General features: G+C 39.6%; 1 protein-coding gene across 1 annotated transcript in view; it reads left to right on the top strand.

Moving 5' to 3' along the window:
• The first annotated feature begins 5078 nt into the window (after positions 1 to 5078).
• The window catches only part of PIGK (phosphatidylinositol glycan anchor biosynthesis class K), a 63731-nt gene continuing 51198 nt past the window's right edge, over positions 5079 to 17611 (top strand). Inside the window, exons 1-8 of the mRNA XM_066192620.1 lie at positions 5079 to 5208; positions 6695 to 6748; positions 8776 to 8867; positions 10915 to 11050; positions 12274 to 12385; positions 12732 to 12828; positions 13172 to 13289; positions 14046 to 14156. Of these exons, the coding sequence (XP_066048717.1) occupies positions 5110 to 5208; positions 6695 to 6748; positions 8776 to 8867; positions 10915 to 11050; positions 12274 to 12385; positions 12732 to 12828; positions 13172 to 13289; positions 14046 to 14156 (819 nt within the window). The 5' untranslated portion in view covers positions 5079 to 5109. The remainder of the gene's footprint in view (positions 5209 to 6694; positions 6749 to 8775; positions 8868 to 10914; positions 11051 to 12273; positions 12386 to 12731; positions 12829 to 13171; positions 13290 to 14045; positions 14157 to 17611) is intronic.

Here is a 17611-nt window from a genome sequence, read left to right on the forward strand (position 1 = left end):
TACAGCCTGTTATTGGATTTGTCTTAAATTTTGCTTATCAAGTCACTGTTCCACTACTCATGTTTAATGACATTTCAGTACCCATCACATATTGATCTGCATAACCTTTCCTGGCAATATATTGGATCCAGTTCTAGTCACTGTACAAATATTTAACATTAATCAATGCTATTGTACTTGGAGTATGAGTAACCTTTTATAAAGTTGACTCAGGGCTCGCTGGAGATCTTATTTCTAATAAGATTTTCATAATATTAACTTTTTCCAGGTAAAGCTGATGTGCATTCAGCCTTTTTTTTCAAATGTTTTGTTTGTTTTCTCATACAGCTGATGAGCAGTCCTCAATGGAATACAAAACCCTTGCTAGCAAATGAAAACAATTACTTGTAAGACAAAAGGTTATATTTAGATTGCAGGCTGAAGAGTAGTTTGAGTGCACACACAAAAGCTTTAAGTATTGGTTTGGGAGCTAAAATGAGTCTATCAGCAACACTGCCCTTTATTTGAGTTAATTTAACCAGCAGAGCTGAGTCCACTTCACCTCAATCCCCACAGGGAGGACTTTCCTGAGACACTCAGGTACTCACTGTGTTCAAGACACAGGAGAGATTTTTCATAGAGATGTCAGAACTGGCAGTGGAATAAAAGTGATGACTTCTTATCTATTCTAAAACGCACAATGTTCTATCCACTGCTTGAAGTCAAAGGTAAAACTGGTTCTAAACTTAGGTTTATTTAGGGGAATTTAATTAAGATTCTTATCTTGTTCCTAATTAAGACGACCATGAATTTTCTATTTGAGATTGAACCCTTTTGAAATACTAATGAAAAAATACATTGAGGAGGGTAATTTAAAATAATGTTTTAAATAGATAATACGTTGGGGGGGGGGTTAGTGCTGTCTTTTTCACAATTTTGCTCTTTCAATAATGCTTTGAGAAAATATTTTCAGCTTTTTCTATTGAGAAAAATACTGATGCACAAAGACTAAATGTGATGATGTGCTTTTCTTTGTTTTGTTTTCTCGTATTTTACCTTTTTTTTTTTACTAACAGAATAAACTGTTGGAATGGTTGATAACTTCATGTCTTCTGAAGATGAAATACTGGTTTATTACACAATTCAACAGAATGGAAATTCGATGCCTGGTAATATTTACATCATTAATGACAGAACAGAACTGATGACAAGGTAGATGATTAATTCATAAAGAACAAATGTCAACTGAATTTCATTGTAGGCTTCAAGGTTTTTGCCTGTGCTCTATTCTGACCTCCAAAGGCCTGCAAAACATTATGTCTATAATCCCACTTTGTAAATAACAATAACAAATACTGTCTGGTTTGATTCCAATGTAGAGTTAAGACACTTGATGCTATGGATGAACAGAAGTGTACAGTCAGAGCCAGAGGACAAAGAGAATCTATTGACAAACACCCTTGAGTACAACTGTTTTGGCACAGCAAAATTAGAAACAAGGCTTCTTTCAAATAATTTTCCTTTGGAAGTTCTGTATCTATTACTCTCACCATATTAATTTTGCCTATTTTTTATCAGTATTAATTTGCTATTGTAAATCTTTTCAAAGTACGAACATTCTGTAGTCAAGCCAGTCTTCCATTAAGAGAAGGGGGAAAAAACCCAAATGAGTGAGATCAATCAATAATTTAATTACTGTTGCCATTTTATCAGCTGAGCTACCAAACTATAGTAGACTTGTTTTGGCATTTTTTAAGTTTATTGTATTGACAGTCAAAATGAAGAAAGCAATAAATCCGCATTCTTAAGTGGGATAGTAGAGTCAAGCTATTATTGACGATTCCTTAAGAATCACTCTTGCTGACTTACATGATTGCAAGAGCTTCTTTGAATTTTTCTTTTGGAACCATAATAAATACAGCCGAAGACAGACTTTTTTTCTCTTACACAGGAGACAATTATCAGCCAGTACATGCAAGTCATACAAACAAGGAAAGCAGACACAGAACAGTGATCAAGAGAACAGAAGAAGGAAGAGATACACTATGATACAAATAGGTAATACAATCAAGGTTATTTTTAAAAAATCAGATATTTAATTGGTACTTTTGGTATAGGAAAAAACCAAGTTCGTGATCAGAAAGTATCAGGTGAACTCTAGTATCATAAATCCCTGTTTTGGGAGCTCATGGGGTTACACTTGGGATTTCTGCTCCTCCTCAGTGGAAGGCAAGGCTTGTTTACTCCATGCTGGACAGGAGCAAGCTGACAGATGGTTCATAAAGGGCAATTTCTAGAGGGTATAGATTAGAGGATTAGGGCCTGAGAAACCTGCTGGAGGAGGAAAGAGTCTGGAAGGGCACCAAGATGCGCACCAATGTGAATACCAGCTGCAGTTATAGCAGCTTTTTAAACAGTTGTTTTCATTACAAATCATTTTGGGATACACATTTGGTGTCCTTTCTAATTATTCACCGTGAAGTACAAGACACATTGGGGCAAAGGTCAAGCTAAAGACACTCAGAGCATGAAAAGTACTGTCATTAGCATGGAAACAAAGCAGAATGAAGACACAGAAGCAGACAGCATAGAGCTTTACTTCTAGACAAAAAAAATCCTGTACAGGCATGGAAGCATGTAATGAGAGCTGCCTAAGGGAATAAAGATGAAAAAAAATGAGGACAAAGCTGTTGGTACTGTCTTACTGGAGAAAAAAAAAAAAGAAGAAGTGATACCACCTCCAGGAATAATGCCTGAAGCACTGGCACACTCATACATGTCTGATGAATACTAAAGCCCAGAAAGATTGAGCCTGTAAAGAAATAAAAGCCAGAAGTAGAAATAGATCCACTAGAAAATACACTCAAGCAGGCTAAGGGAATTCAGAAGGCAAACCAGAGACAGACCTAAGAAGGTGATACACTGTATTACACAGAACATAAATCAGATGGAATAATGGCCATTATTTTGGAATATTGCAAAGAGCTGGTGCAACTGAGTTTGCCTTAACTCAGCGCTGCCTCTGCCCTGGGATGGAAAGGCAGCAATAGGACCTGAACATCTACAATCAAAGAGTGCAGTGTGGCTGTAGCTGATCCAAACACTGCTCACACAATGCAGATGATACCAGGGGACACAAGAACCAGGAGTCTGCGGCTACACTTCTACATCAGGAGCCAGCTGAACCTTCTGGTGATTGCAAACCCACCTACATGTAGCCTGTAACCAGGAGAAATACAAGTGATCTTTCATGTAAGGAAAATTTGTCATGGTTCTTAACCTGTGTTTATATCATTCGAATGCATATGAGGGGTTTTTCCACTTTTTCAATTTATTTTCTTAAGTAGCAAGTCATACACAGTGACCTTTAAAGAATGCTATTAAAACTACAAAGTCTAGCATGCCAGAGAATGAAAAAATTACAGTCATCTCTGATACAAATTCCAAGAGGTTCAGGAGTTTGCAAGCAAACAAGATGACTTTAAATTTTATTAGTAGAAAAGACATTCATTACTTCTCATGACAGGAATGTTTCTTGATAAGCCAAAAGTCACCTTTTGGCCATATCTGACGTAATTTTTCATGTGGTACAAACATCGGACTTGTGTCTGATTTCAAAGATGCATTATCAGGATACAGCTGCTGTCATTATTTCTGTGTGAAAAGGTGCATGTTACCAAAGGATGAATATTTGTAATAAATGCAAAGAGCAAGGAAGTAAGCTTAACTGAGAGTTCAGTCACAGGCTCAGACCTTCTGTCACATTTTCTGGCCAACTCCACACGTCAACAGAAAGGTAATGAGGTGCTATCTGAGTCGAAGCACATGCAATCAACTCATCAGTTTACCAAACTGCGTGAATACATGCTTGGAGAGATCCTTTAGTGTTATCCTTGCCTATCCTTTAGAATTACTGACACATCTTGACCACATCTGAGAAGGAGCAAGAGACCTAAGGGGAAGCATTTAAAGGGGCAAGAAAAAAAGCTTAAGCTTGGCCTTAAATTCATTTAGCTTTCTGGAAGAAGAAGATAAACAGTGCAGCTTACAAGCAGGCACCTAGAGACATTGACAACTATAGCACTTCTCAATAGGTTCTCAATAGGCTCCCACAGGAGACGGGTTCAGGCACAACAGGAGCTGGTGGCTATGGTATTCCGAAGGGAGTAAAGTACCATCTAGTAACAGGTGATTATTTTTGTCAAGGAAACCAGCGATGCTTTAAAACAGCAAACGTGATGCTATTGAAATTCCAGCATCGATACATGGAAATGTGCTCCTGTCTGAGAAAGTCATCACCGGTGACAAGTACATGGAGCAGGAAATAGCTCCCATGGTTCAGGGCAGATTCTGCCTCTTCACTAACGGAAGGCATCAGGCAATTGAACAAAGCAGTGACAAGGTGAGATAAAAAGGTTCGTACCAAGTGGTTCAATACATTGAAATAAAAATTTGATGATGCGAAAGCTCTGAGGGATGCATGCACTACAGGCAAAGCTATAGCACGGCTTAAGAGAAAAAAAAATAAAAATCTAGCTTTAGATCTCACTCCCTCCCTTGCCAAAGGTGGTCCCGTTCCCGAGCTGTGCCCTCCGCTCTCCAAGGCAGCCCTGTGGCCACCAAGACCTGATGACGCCCTGGGCTCACAGCTCACCATGTCCTGCCCTCTCAGCGACCCCAGTGGAGCCCAGGGCTTCACGGCATTTTTGGAAGGTGGCTGAGAGAATCGTCTGCTGTTACACCCGCAGGAGCCAGCCAAGCCAAAGGCGAGATGCGCGGTGTTTTCTAGCACCAGCTCGTGACGGAGCCACGGTGAACTCGTGTGCCCAAGGCAACGGCCAGACCTGCCGCCATTACCGCCTCCGCCCGGCCAAACCGGCCCGGAGCGGGCTCCCAGAGCCGGGGAGGCCGGGGGAGCTCTGTGCGTGAGCAGGCACCCGATGAGCTCAGGGCAGGGGCACCGCTCCGCCAGGCGCCGGGAGCGGGCACGGCACGGCCCCGAGCAGCGCACGACCCCGGACGGGCACGGCCCCGGGCCGGCGGCGCTCCCGCCCCGCGGAACTTGCGCACAGGCCGCCGCCCCCCTTCCGGCAGCCGCGGCGGCCGGGCCCGCGCAGGAGGCGGGGCGAGATGGCGGCTGCCGTGCCCGGTGCCTCTCGGGCCCGCGCCGCCGCCGCGCTGCTGCTGCTGCTGGGCTGGTGCGGCGCAGCGCTGGCCAGCGGCCCCCAGGTACGGGGCTGGGGGAGCAGCGGCGGGGCCTGGGAGCGGGCGGGCGGAGCCTTGGGCTCGGTGCTGCCGGCGTCCCCATCGCCTCCCCCCGCAGGCAGGGAGCGCGGCCGTGCGCTGCCCGCGGAGCTGTCCGGAGGTGCTGGCGGCACGCAGGACGGGCTCTGTCGCTACGATGGGCACCGGTACCGAGCCGCGGTCCGCAGCGCTGCCTCCCCGGCGGGCGGAGCCGCCGCCGGTCCCGCCCGGCGCTGCCCCGTGGGCGGAACCGCGGGGCTCTGCGTGCGCGGCCGCTGGGCGGCTCGGCCGCCGCGCGTGCTTCGTGCAAAGTGCTGAAAGTTACAAACTCCCAGACTTTTCGTCCTCTTGCGGGTTTCTGAAATTCAGTTTCTTCTTGGCCACGCAGTGTATCTCGTGGCGGGTGTCTGGTGCCCGTTGGACCCGGCTGGCCGGGCCGGGGTGCCCCGGGCTGGGTGCGGGCGCTCCCGGGGCGGAGGAGCGGCCCGGTGCCCGTCCCGCAGGTGCCAGGCGCTTGCACATGGCGGGTGCCAGTGGGTTTGTCAGGTGGGAGTAATTTCATGTTCCAGCAATTGGCTTAATGCACTGTGCCCACGCTACATTTGGAGTGTTGTTTGCTTTTGAATTCTGCGTTATTAACAAGTTGTTATGCTTGAAATTAATTGCAAGTATGACCAAACAACCCCCGCACCCAGAACAATAGAAATATTCTTACAGTCTCTGGATGACTAATTAGACTGCAAGTTGTTTGCTGCTTGAAGTACAACACCATTTCTGTTACCGTGTGTTTTGTGTAAGACCACGAGCATCATACCAGGACTCCTCAGAGTTAATAGAGTCTGATTTAAGAGTCAGCAGATTTGGATTGTTGCCCCATGACAGACTTATTCCCTTACCTCTGTGAAGTCTTAGCTCCTTTTTATGTCCTGATTTACGCTGTCTGTTAAGGAGAAAAGGCCCTCTCATCTGCAAAGGAAAGTGGGAACTATGGAGAACACAGTTTATACAGAAGGTTGCTGTCATAGATCCTGATGCTGGAAGATAAATGTAACCGCCTTGGATTTAAAGTGGGTTAAAACTGCAGATTCTCTTACCTGCTTTTTAAAATTGAATTGAATTGAATCCAAGCCTCTTTTCTCATTAAGGATGAAACCGTAGGTCAATAAATCATATTATTTCGTTCTTGGAGTGTCCTTTGGAGTAGAGTTGTGTGGACTTTTGGTTTTAACTGAGGTGCAAGTGACTAATAGTTCTTCTTTGTTGTGTAGCAAGTTTCTGGGAAAGATTTGGAGCAGTTAATTCACATGAAATGTGCAAATGTTAAGAAAAATACCTGTCTTCTAGCTTTTCTAAGGTTTATTCAGTATTAATGTGTGGTAAACATATGCATTGAACACTGTTGTGGAAATAACAAAACTATGGTTATTTCTTCCTTATTGCTGAAAAACCTAAATTTTTTTTCATCTTTCAGGATCAAGCAGAGCAGTTTTTTAGAAGTGGACATACAAATAACTGGGCAGTTTTGGTAAGCATGGTCCAGGTTTTCCTCCAATAAAGCTGAGAGGTTTTCATCAGGAACCATAATTGCAACAGTCACTCAAGAATCATGGTCATTTGAAAGAAGTGGAAAGATAAACATTTGGAAGTTAATAAATTTGAAATTGTGCCTGGAAATTTATTACACTATAATGAAATTATCTTTTCAATATGACCGGATTTCAAGCACTCAATGTGTCTAGCTACATGGCAGGATTCATAAAACAAAAGTTCGGAAAGCATTAAAATAGTTAAATTAGCATACTGCATGTTGAAAGAAGGTGTAATTCTGCTACCAGGGAAGTCTGGTCTCTTTGACCAGAAAGGTAGACTTTGTGTCTCATTTTTGTTCTTATTCAATCTGTTAACTTGTGATAACAGGCTGGGAATAAAATCAATTCAGGCAATGTAGTGTTTAGATCAACTGTTCTTACCCTAATTCTTTCTTCTTTGCCATGTAACTTTTATTAGCTTTGAATCGTGCTGCACAATTGGTTCTTAAACACAATTCAGGTCTTAATGACTAATTTGTTTCAGAACACTATTGTAATTACTCAGCAGCAGCTGTTTGTTTTCCAGATACTAAAACTGAGCAATATAAAAAGAAAGTTAACAGTAACTAATTGAAGGAATAATTTATATATTCTACAATGTACAAACTTGAAACTTTAAAACATAACATACTACTTTAATGTTATTAACAAATAGATGCTTTTATTGGGACCTATAAAAACACACAAAAAAGGTGGAAAATTAGGTCCAAGGACCTGTACTTTCTCTGCTGAAGAGATTTCCTGCTGGTTTTATTTTCTCTGTGGTTCATGGTTTAAGTTTTGTAACAGTTACTACTAATTTTTTAAGCAGTAAAACAGGTAGGGGTTTACTGCTGTCAGGCACTTCAAACCTGGGATCATACTGCAATCCCACCTCATCAATTAATTGAATTAATGTGCTGCAATGTGGGTAACTATATTTAAAGCTTAGACACTCTTTCCACTGTGTTGTAAGGGAGGTACTGGACGCAGGGGCCAGATGATAGTACCTTGAAATGTCTCAGCCTAATTTGACACAGTTTGTTTTCAGAGCTTTAAGTCTTGCTGAATGGCTAATGTCCTCATGGTCTGATTCCTGTGGACTTTTTTGGAATTCCTAACTGATAGGGTAATAGACACACAAAGAGATCCTTTCAGGCTGAATTTTATTATTACTTAAGCTACAATTCAGTTATTTTTATGAAAAGAGTAGAGAAAAAGATGCTGTGTAGTGTGACTTAGAGTTATATGTTTAGAGCTGAAAAATTAATAAAAACTGTCTAAAAGCTTTTTTCCACATCTCTGCTTTTGTGGCTCTAAAGTCACGTCTTTTAGAAGCTTTTGAAGTGTCTGAATCAGAACCTGATTTAGGGAGTGTGTATATAGACGGAATGGCTGAGCCCTAACCCCTTGCATATTAGAACTGTAGAAATTCAACTCTGAGAATTTGGATTCAGATTAATTTGTATTTGTATTGGTTAGAGCTCACTTTGCTCTTACTTTGACTCCATAAATGCAAATGTCCTCAGTGCATTTTCCCCTGTGTGTGGCTTCTGCATGAAGTAATTCACTTGTGCCTTTGTGGAACAATGCTCCCAGAATGGGTTTGCTATTGAGATGAGAACTCTTCCTTTGATCTCTCTTCCATTTGATTAGGAGAAAGCAAATGAAAAAAATTAACTTATGCACTTACTGTTGCTGAATTATTCCCTGAAGTGCCACTATGTATATTTAGTAAGGGTTTATGACAATTTTGTCTTGAGTCAGTGTGCTAGGAACTTTTTTTAACTTGTATTTTCAGAATTTCTTGCTTTGGTACAGCTAAGATTTACGTAACTTATGTCATGAGATTCTTGATGTTACTATATTCTTTCTGAGTCGTTACTGTTTTTATAATATTCCTGTAATCCCATTCTTCTGATGCAGTGTGTCAGGCCAGTTTGTATCTTTACACTATTTAATATGCTTTTTTTCTCATTTCAAGGTGTGTACATCTCGATTCTGGTTTAATTATCGTCATGTGGCAAATACTCTTTCAGTGTACAGAAGTGTCAAGAGACTGGGCATTCCCGATAGGTGAGGGAATCTTGGTGAATCCAATTCTTGCAAATGTGCTACTGAAGTTCTCATGCCATCTGAAGCGATATGGAAATACATTTTTCTTCCCAGTTTAACTGGATAAAAGTAAAAAGGAAGAATGCAAGCACATCAGTGTGGTGAAAAGTGCAGCAATGTTGTTCCAAAGGAAAAGCAACAAGTTGCATAATAAAATTTCCATTTGAAACAGGCTAATTAGATCTAGCCACTAAAATGTACCACTTAACAAATTGGTGAAAGTGTAACGTGAAAATTGCTAAATGCACTCAGCAGTGACAGTACTACTGTAAGAGATGAGCCTTGCTGTACTTCAATTTCCCTTTAGTGTGGAGATGTTGGTAACTGACTGTATTAAGATATAAGACTTCCACATCTGTAACTATACCAAGTCTTTAAAGGTTCTGATCTGTAGGAGCAATTCCTGTATATTGACAGTTGCCTTGAAAAAAATCCATTTTGCGTGATTTTTTTTGGAGAAACCAGGTTTTTTGTCCATACAAGTTGTGTTTCTCTAGTGATAGCACAAGGGTTAAAACAGTATCTCTTCTTTGACAACAGGAACAGCAAGGTTCTGAAGTGTCTTTTCTTTGTGTTCCTACTGGAAGTTGTAGGGGTGTTGGCACAGTTCCATCCAGTTTCAGAATGTAATTTACTTCTATCAGAACTGTGGAAGTGAATTTAAGGCACCAGCATCCATTGTGTAATAAGCTCTATGTATCATACACTCCTGTAGCATTCCTTGTGGTCCTGGTTTTTGATGGTAGTTTAGAGAACTGGTAGTCTCTCTGGCATGTCTGCCTAAAGAAGTGTGGCCTGCTTCATCACTGAAAAATGCATATTCTGATGGATTGAATTGATATGGCATTTTTTTCTCCAAGACCGAAACTGCACAACTGGGGTCCTCAGTTAACTCCCACTCAACTATGAATTTAAAAAAAAAGTAAAAAAAAAGAAAAAAAAAAGTGGCTTTCTGGTTTTTGAAAGAGTGGATTTTGAAACTCAATTTTTAGATGCATTTTATGGTTATAAATCAAGGGAACACACTGTGGAAGTGCTGTGGGCTGCAAGGCACAGAAAGATTCCTTTTTTTCTTGCACATATCATTCAGAAGCACCTGTCCTCTCTCCTGTGCAGCCTTTGAAGCACAGGTACCCTCAGCACTGCCTCAGAAATTCTCTTACAAGTCATAGTCCTGCCCTTACCTGAGAACTTTCATCTTCTTTGCATCCATTTGTCTTCACCATTAAAGTCAAAATAAGTGTGGGTTTTAGAAACACTGCAAGAACTACGGCGTGACTGAGATGTCTGTGTTAGTAGCAAGATCCATTTCTTATCCATATCCAAAGATCTGGAATTAATCTCAAAAAGTCAGCAATGTTTTAGACTACAGTAAAGAATACTCTCCAAGACATTGGAGAAGAGAGAGAGAGAAAGCCTTTTCACTTAGCATTTACAGCAATTTTTATGTGGATTTGAGTGTGTTTTTTTTCTCAGACAAACTCACTTTTTCTGTTTTTCTTTCTTTGCTACAAGACTTCTTTCAAAATACCAAAAAGACAAAAAAAACCCCCAAAAAACCCCACCAAAAAACAACAAACCAAAAGTTCCCAAAAACCCTCAAAATCACATCTAAAAAATAAACATTAATCATGATTCTTTGAGTTGGTTGTTTTTAGTGCCCTTTAAAAATCTCTGAATTTTTTTATTAAGAGCTCTGACCTCCTAGGTCCAGACAAGGTTGTATACTAAAGTTGCTGATGTGAAATACTCTCACGCTCATCTTTGGCCTGATTAGTCCTGTAGATAAAGGACAACCAGCTGCATTTCTGTGTGTGATATCTTTGTGATACTGAGGATGCTCATAAGGAATTAGGGTATAGCTATGCAAAGTTTCACCTGCGGTTCCGGGAATCTTTTTAATGATCCAAGCTATTGTTGTAATTGTTGAACTGTGTTATTCTAATTTCTGTTTGACTGTTATGTGAAAGTAGAATGTCCGAAATGGTTTTTTTCTTATTTTCCACAGTCACATTGTCTTAATGCTGGCAGATGATATGGCATGTAATCCCAGAAATCCCAAACCTGCAACTGTGTTTAGCCATAAAAACATGGAGCTGAATGTCTATGGAGATGATGTGGAAGTGGATTACAGAAGCTATGAGGTGACAGTGCTTTAATTAAAACACTGAGTCTTTATTTTTTAGTGTTAGTTTAAAGATTTATGCAGCATCTTTGAGGTCCGAGGAAATCTTTCTGTTCATATTACTGGTTTTGGGCTGGGCTTTTATTGTCAGCTAAAATACATACCCCTCCCTTTCTTGATGTTTGAGTTTGTATTTGAAGTTCATTGTACTGGACACATATTTAGTGTATCTATTTTAAATAATGGAAGAGAATCACATTACTGAAATTTCTTTGGAAATGACTGTTCAGTGTCACATCTTGCCAACACAAACATTACTGTGAAAATTTTGGTGTGGAGGTGAATTGTTTATTAGGTAGATGTACTTCAATTCCTAATCTTAGGCATATGCTCCTAAAATAAAACAAAAGCCTTAACTTAATCATTACTGCAAAGCAATTACTGTATAAAAATCTGCATTCTGTCACCTGTCTTTTCATGTAATATTCCATCATATCAGGCAGCATCTCAACCAACTGAGACAAAATTACACATCAGTTTCTTGGTTTAATAGTGCTGTAGAATTATTGCTAAAGGTTTATTGGATTGTATTGAAGTATACAGTAGATGTTTTATTTATCTGAAGCTTTATACCAAAAAGTGAAGACACAGAACTGGATATAGAGCTACATTCTTTTTATCATGTTTTTTCCTGGGTATGGATTTGTTGCTGGCATTTGAGCTGTTCATGGGTACTTAAAGAGGAAGTGGTGTTTTGTAGAATGTCTTGCAGTCACCACTCAGATAAGATCTATCTGATCACTCAGACTTACGTAATTGAATTGATCTTGTTTTTTCTTTTCTGAGTTGCAGAGGGAATTTAAACTTTTGTTTTTCCATGGTAACACACACTAATGTTGGAGCATTTTGTGAGTACAGGAGCAGCTTTGGCACAGTGTAGCTCTATGCTGACAGGTTTTTAGATCAATGTAAATATATTTTAAAATTATAATGGTGGTAGATTTATTTGATATAATTAAGCAACAGGCTGATGTCAGAGGAGTAGAGTGAAAGGTGCCACATGATTCTTAACCTGAAGGAAAACCTTACACAGAAAATGTTTATGCCGTTTATACCACACCATACTGTGTCTGGTTAGATACACTGCATATTTTAGTGTTCCATTATTTAATTTCTGTAACCCAGCCTATAGCTGATCAATATTTTTATTTTTAGAAAATTACTTTATGCTTCTATTCCTAGGTTACTGTTGAAAATTTCTTGCGTGTTTTAACGGGAAGAATCCCACCAAGCACACCACGATCTAAACGTCTTCTTTCTGATGACAGAAGCAATATTCTAATATATATGACAGGTAATTGCAGGTTTCTGTGTACAATTTATTGATGCTTGCTCAGTTGGATGGGTTTGTTGAAAGCACCAGTAGTCCAAGTGCACAAAAGGATCGACCAAAAGATGTTTTTCTGGTTTCAGCATGTCATTCTAATTAAGGAAAAATGCCTGTAAGGCAGTACTGAGCCAGGATAGTTTTCCATTTGAAATGGTGTATTTGTATTGTTTTTACTGTATCAATATTTTATTTTGTTGGACTGTCCCTGGGGAAAGAGAACTGTGTTTACCTTGTTTTAGAAAAACGATCAGCTAGGCTTTATATCTTCCTTTAACCTACATCCTTGTCTAACTTCTGATTTTTCTGTCAGGCCATGGTGGAAATGGTTTCCTAAAATTTCAAGATTCTGAAGAAATCACAAATGTGGAACTTGCTGATGCCTTTGAACAAATGTGGCAGAAAAGGAGGTAAGAAATAAGCCTTATGTAGACATTGAATATTGAATATCCTGAACATACTTTTAAATTATCTTACTGGTAGGCCTTGCTTCCCTGCAGCAATGAGGCTGTCAGTTGTCCATAAAATTGTTTGAGAGTTTGTATTCAGAAAGCAAAGTTTTAGTTTTTGCTTTCAGCTTCCTGCAGTTAGAGGTGCTCAAATATATTGCTTTGGGCAAACTGGCATCCTAAATCTGATCAGGGTGAGCTCCTGGTCCTTAGATTCTGAGCAGCTGCCCTGGTAACTAAAAAGCAAAGTATGTATATGGTGTTTAAGTAGAAATGGGTAAGGAGGCTGTTTTGTTTCTTTCAGGTACAATGAGTTGTTGTTTATTATTGATACTTGTCAAGGAGCATCCATGTATGAACGGTTTTATTCACCCAATATAATGGCCTTGGCTAGCAGCCAAGTAGGAGAAGATTCTTTATCAGTAAGTAGATTTATGTGATCCTGAGGACAGTTATCAGAATGCCTGAGTTAAAAGCACAATTCCTGCTGAGCTTTTAACTAAAGATTTCCTTTATTCTGATTACTGAATGTATAAGATATTTTGTGGGGGTTTGACAAAACTTGTGAGTGTACTGTTCCTGCTTGTTTTTGTGTGCTGTCCCAAAGAACCCGGCTAATGATGGATTTCTGTGCTTGCTGGCCAATTTATGCATTGCCCAGGATAGCAAGGAATCTTATGGGAAGACTGCTGGGAGTTGTGTGTGAGGAATATTCAATCTAGGACTTACTATACTTGATATGAAACAAAATGCTAACCTTCACCTGCTGTAATTATATCCCAGCTGAAATAGAGAAGAGAGGAGAATTGCATAGGAGAGATCCCAGCCAGACCAAAACCAGCTGGTCAGGATTACCTGAACCCACACACTGCTGTAAGATACACTGGCTCTCCCAGCCCTATTTTTCGAAGTCCACAGGCCTGTGCTGGACCATTAAGAAGGATTTACCTACTTTTTGGGAAAGATGTTACCAGGGTACAGTTTATAGATAAACTGCATTGTTCAACTTATGAGCAGTAGGTTTCTTCACAGCTAGCAATTTTCTTTACATAATTTGCCTAAGAACAAAAAAAAATTATGCTTAACTTTTTCAACATGCTGTTACATTCTGTTCCCTCTCCTGAATGCTGAGTTCTCTCCTGCAAATGCCCAATAACTGCTGTGTGTTGTTTTTAAAGCATCAGCCTGACCTGGGGATTGGTGTTCATCTCATGGACAGATACACGTTCTATGTGTTAGAGTTCCTGGAAGAAATTCATCCAGCCAGTCAGACAAATATGAATGACCTAGTAAGTAGAATACTCAACATTCATGAATATGCTAATCACTTTAATAGTTCTAAAACTAATCTATTTTGTCTGTAGGGTTCTTCAAATGCCTTTTATGCTCCTGCTGTTTCTCTCGGAAGCAGCTTTGGAGGGAGGCTTTTTGCCATTGTTAAATGTAGTTGAGTAACACTTCAAGGATTGTCCTCATTTGAAAGTACATTGCTGGCTCCAGAAAAAAATAACCAAAATTAGCCGGATTTTGTATTTTTTGCTGAAAAAATAATGAAGTATTCATTAAATATTCATATCAATACAATGAAGCATTTGCAATGGAAATATTTTACCAGAAATGTTCTAAAACCAGGATAGCAGATGCTTTGCAGATTTGGAAAAGCAGGCATTGATGTTGTTTTGCAAAGGTGATTAAACAGTTAAAATCCTAACAGTGCACTCACAAGTGCCAGCAGAGACTAATTTATCTGTATATCTGCTTAGATTCCAGAGCAAGATATGTACAAATCCGTCAGTGTTTGCACTTAATTATAGCTGAGGCAAACATAGATTTCAGGTATGAAGCAGAAGGAAAAGTAGAAACCAACCAGATAACATAACAGATGACAAAACTTATGAAAATGCCTCTCTAGCAGTGAGATGTATACACTTGTGAGACTACATAAAATGTATCCATATTTTATTTGCTCTACTAACCCTTTATACCTGTTCCAATGCCAGTTTCTTTGTACTTAGGGGTTATACTTTGGTATCTCTTAGCTGTAAATCCTGCTGTGCCACATCAGTAATCTAAGGACCACCACTTACATTGTCACAGATTCATTTCTGCAAAAGGAGCAGCTGCTCAAAAGTTTTATGCCACCCTCTGTCTACAGAGGATGGTGTTAGCCTGACTGCTACATGTGTGCTAAAATTCTTTCTAAACAACCCACACTTGGCAGATTTCATGTTGATACAAAATTGATTCAGTGGCTAAGACTCAAGGTTCTTTTATTTATTTCTATGGGAATGAAATTCTGTCCTATAATTTAATACCTTCTAACTATTGGATACAGGTAACTTTAAAATAAATCTTGATAAAGAAGAATATACAAGTTCTTTGTTGATTAAGTATCTTTGTCTAGCCTGTTCATTCAAATGTCACTGTAAACCAGAAAATAACTTTGGTTAACAATAAAAGATCATAAAAAGGACCAGTGCTTTCTACTGTGTAAGACACTCTCTTGGAATTGGTACAGGTGGCCTGGCCAGCAGGATGTTAATCTGATTATTGTGAAAAATGTAGAAATTTATTAGCTGGCCAAATAGTTTACTTTCAGAGCTCTTTGGAGAAGATACCTAACTGTGTTTTTGCTTTTATGCCAAATATTCAGGAAGAGCTGAGGGAAGTTATCCATACTGGTAAATTCCTTCCGTCATGTAAGTCATCGTTGATTTGCTGATTGATGCTCGAGGAGTGGAGGCGAAGGGACACAAATATATCTTGATTTGTGATAATTTGGTCAAGGCTAGGTTGGATGGGACTTCGAGGCCTGGTCTAGTGGGAGGCGTCTCTGCCCTTGGCAGGAAAGCGGAACTAAATAATCTTTAAGGTCTCTTCCATCCCAGACCATTGTGTAATCAGGTACTGAGTCATAATCTGCATGCACTTCAGCAAGTGTGACCACTTGACTTTGAGTTGGTGCTTTTCAAGGCTTCATTTAAGAGTTCCAAATTGACATATGGTTAGTCCGTGGTAAGGATATAAACCTGTTTTTTTGCCAACAGTTGCAGAAAGTACTCTATCCAACTCTGGTTTTTTAATTTAAGTTTGTGCTTTCCAAGATCAGGTTAACTTATGTTGCTCACTACCTAGTTTTAAAATTAAATGGTCTTTAGTTGTTTGATATTCTGATATGTCAAATGTCTTCTCTTTTTGAAGTGCTGTGTATTTGTTACATCGCCTCTATGCCGTTACCTCTTTACTTTTCTCTAGCCACTCTTGAAACAGCTTTTCTTCACATCCACCTAAGATTTGGATATTGCATTCCTGCAAAGAATGATACATCATTTTTCATAATCCACTCCACCTACTCCCCACCTGCTCCATCTGTGTTGCTAAGGGATAGTATAAAACTGTGCAAATGACTGGCTTTAGGTTTGATCACAATTCCCAGAAAATAAAAACAACATTGAAATGTCATACATTTGAACTTTTAAAATAAGATTCAAATAAATTTCTAAATGTGGTGTCATTTTTCATAAAACAGCTAAATTCTTGTTAGAAAAATTAAGATAACAAAGTTGGGGGAGTTGTTCAGCTCTGTGAAAAAAAAAAAATTAAAAATTTGGAAAATTAATATAGGAAAAAAAGTGCTTTATTTAGCCAGTGTTTGTGTTTTCCTTTTTTTGTCAGAAGACCCTCAGTCATTAGGGTTAGTCTGCTGTGATATAATTGGTTTGTAGTCCATTCTCACAGTGGTAGTGGATGGGTAGGTTTTTAACACTGAAGTCTTCTTCTCACTGCCACTTCATGTTTTTGTTCAAATTGGTATCAATATGTTGTGGTAGTTAACTGTTGTAGAACAGGTGAGAATTAGTTGGGTGCAGTATCATTTTTCCACTTCTAGTGCTGATGCAGGGTTTTTTTCCTACTTTTATACCCTCAAAACATTGGTGAGAGACTCACTTGTATAACTGCAGCATAAATTTATGCTTCAAATAGTGGGATTAAAACAAATGCTTACTTTTTATAGTTTAGTTCAGAGACTTACTTGTTGTGTTTTTGCCCTTAATTGGAGCAAAGCTGGAGAAAATTGTTGGCGTTTTGGTGGAAATGAAAACTTTAGAGGGTTTGTGTGTGCATTAACAAATGGCTTTTGTATGGGAAGCATGATGCTGATGAGTCTAGTCCATTTTCACCACAGGGAAGATAACGGGTTTGATTTGCCTCTTCTTTAGCAGCTGTGTGATAGCAGCCAACAAGAGAGTTGGGAATTATTAAAATAAGAGCTGAGTGTGTATGTGTGCTTGAATGCTTCAGGTAAAGGTGAAAGTGAGCTGAGGTCTCCCTGGAGAAGCAGCCTAATGCCATATGCCACAGGCTTAGGCTAAAAAGGGATAAAAGAGAAACTGGAGTAGAGCAGAAGGGAGGAATGGGAAAATAGAATCTGTCCTCTATTGAAGAAAAGCCAGATAGATTGTTTCCTCTCTGGGAAACGTTTTGTAATGTGGGCTCTGTTGTCCAAAGAGAATGAGCAACAAAAGCCTATGCATTTCATGTCAGGCTGATCACAGTATTTCTTCTGGGAAGTATGGCCTGAAACTCTCAGGGTTTTGTTAGTCATAAGCTGGGATAATTCAAGTTGTATTTGCACTGAGCTGATTAGGACCTGTGTTTTTGTCACGAGGATGAAACCTTGTAAGAGCTGACCCATGATGTAATTCAGGTGTATGAGCTCTAGATCCTATGGTTGATGGATCTG

This window comes from Chamaea fasciata, unplaced genomic scaffold (assembly GCF_029207755.1).
Source record: "Chamaea fasciata isolate MVZ Bird 193981 ecotype frontalis unplaced genomic scaffold, bChaFas1.0.hap1 SCAF_10, whole genome shotgun sequence".
Classification (NCBI taxonomy): Eukaryota; Metazoa; Chordata; class Aves; order Passeriformes; family Sylviidae; genus Chamaea; species Chamaea fasciata.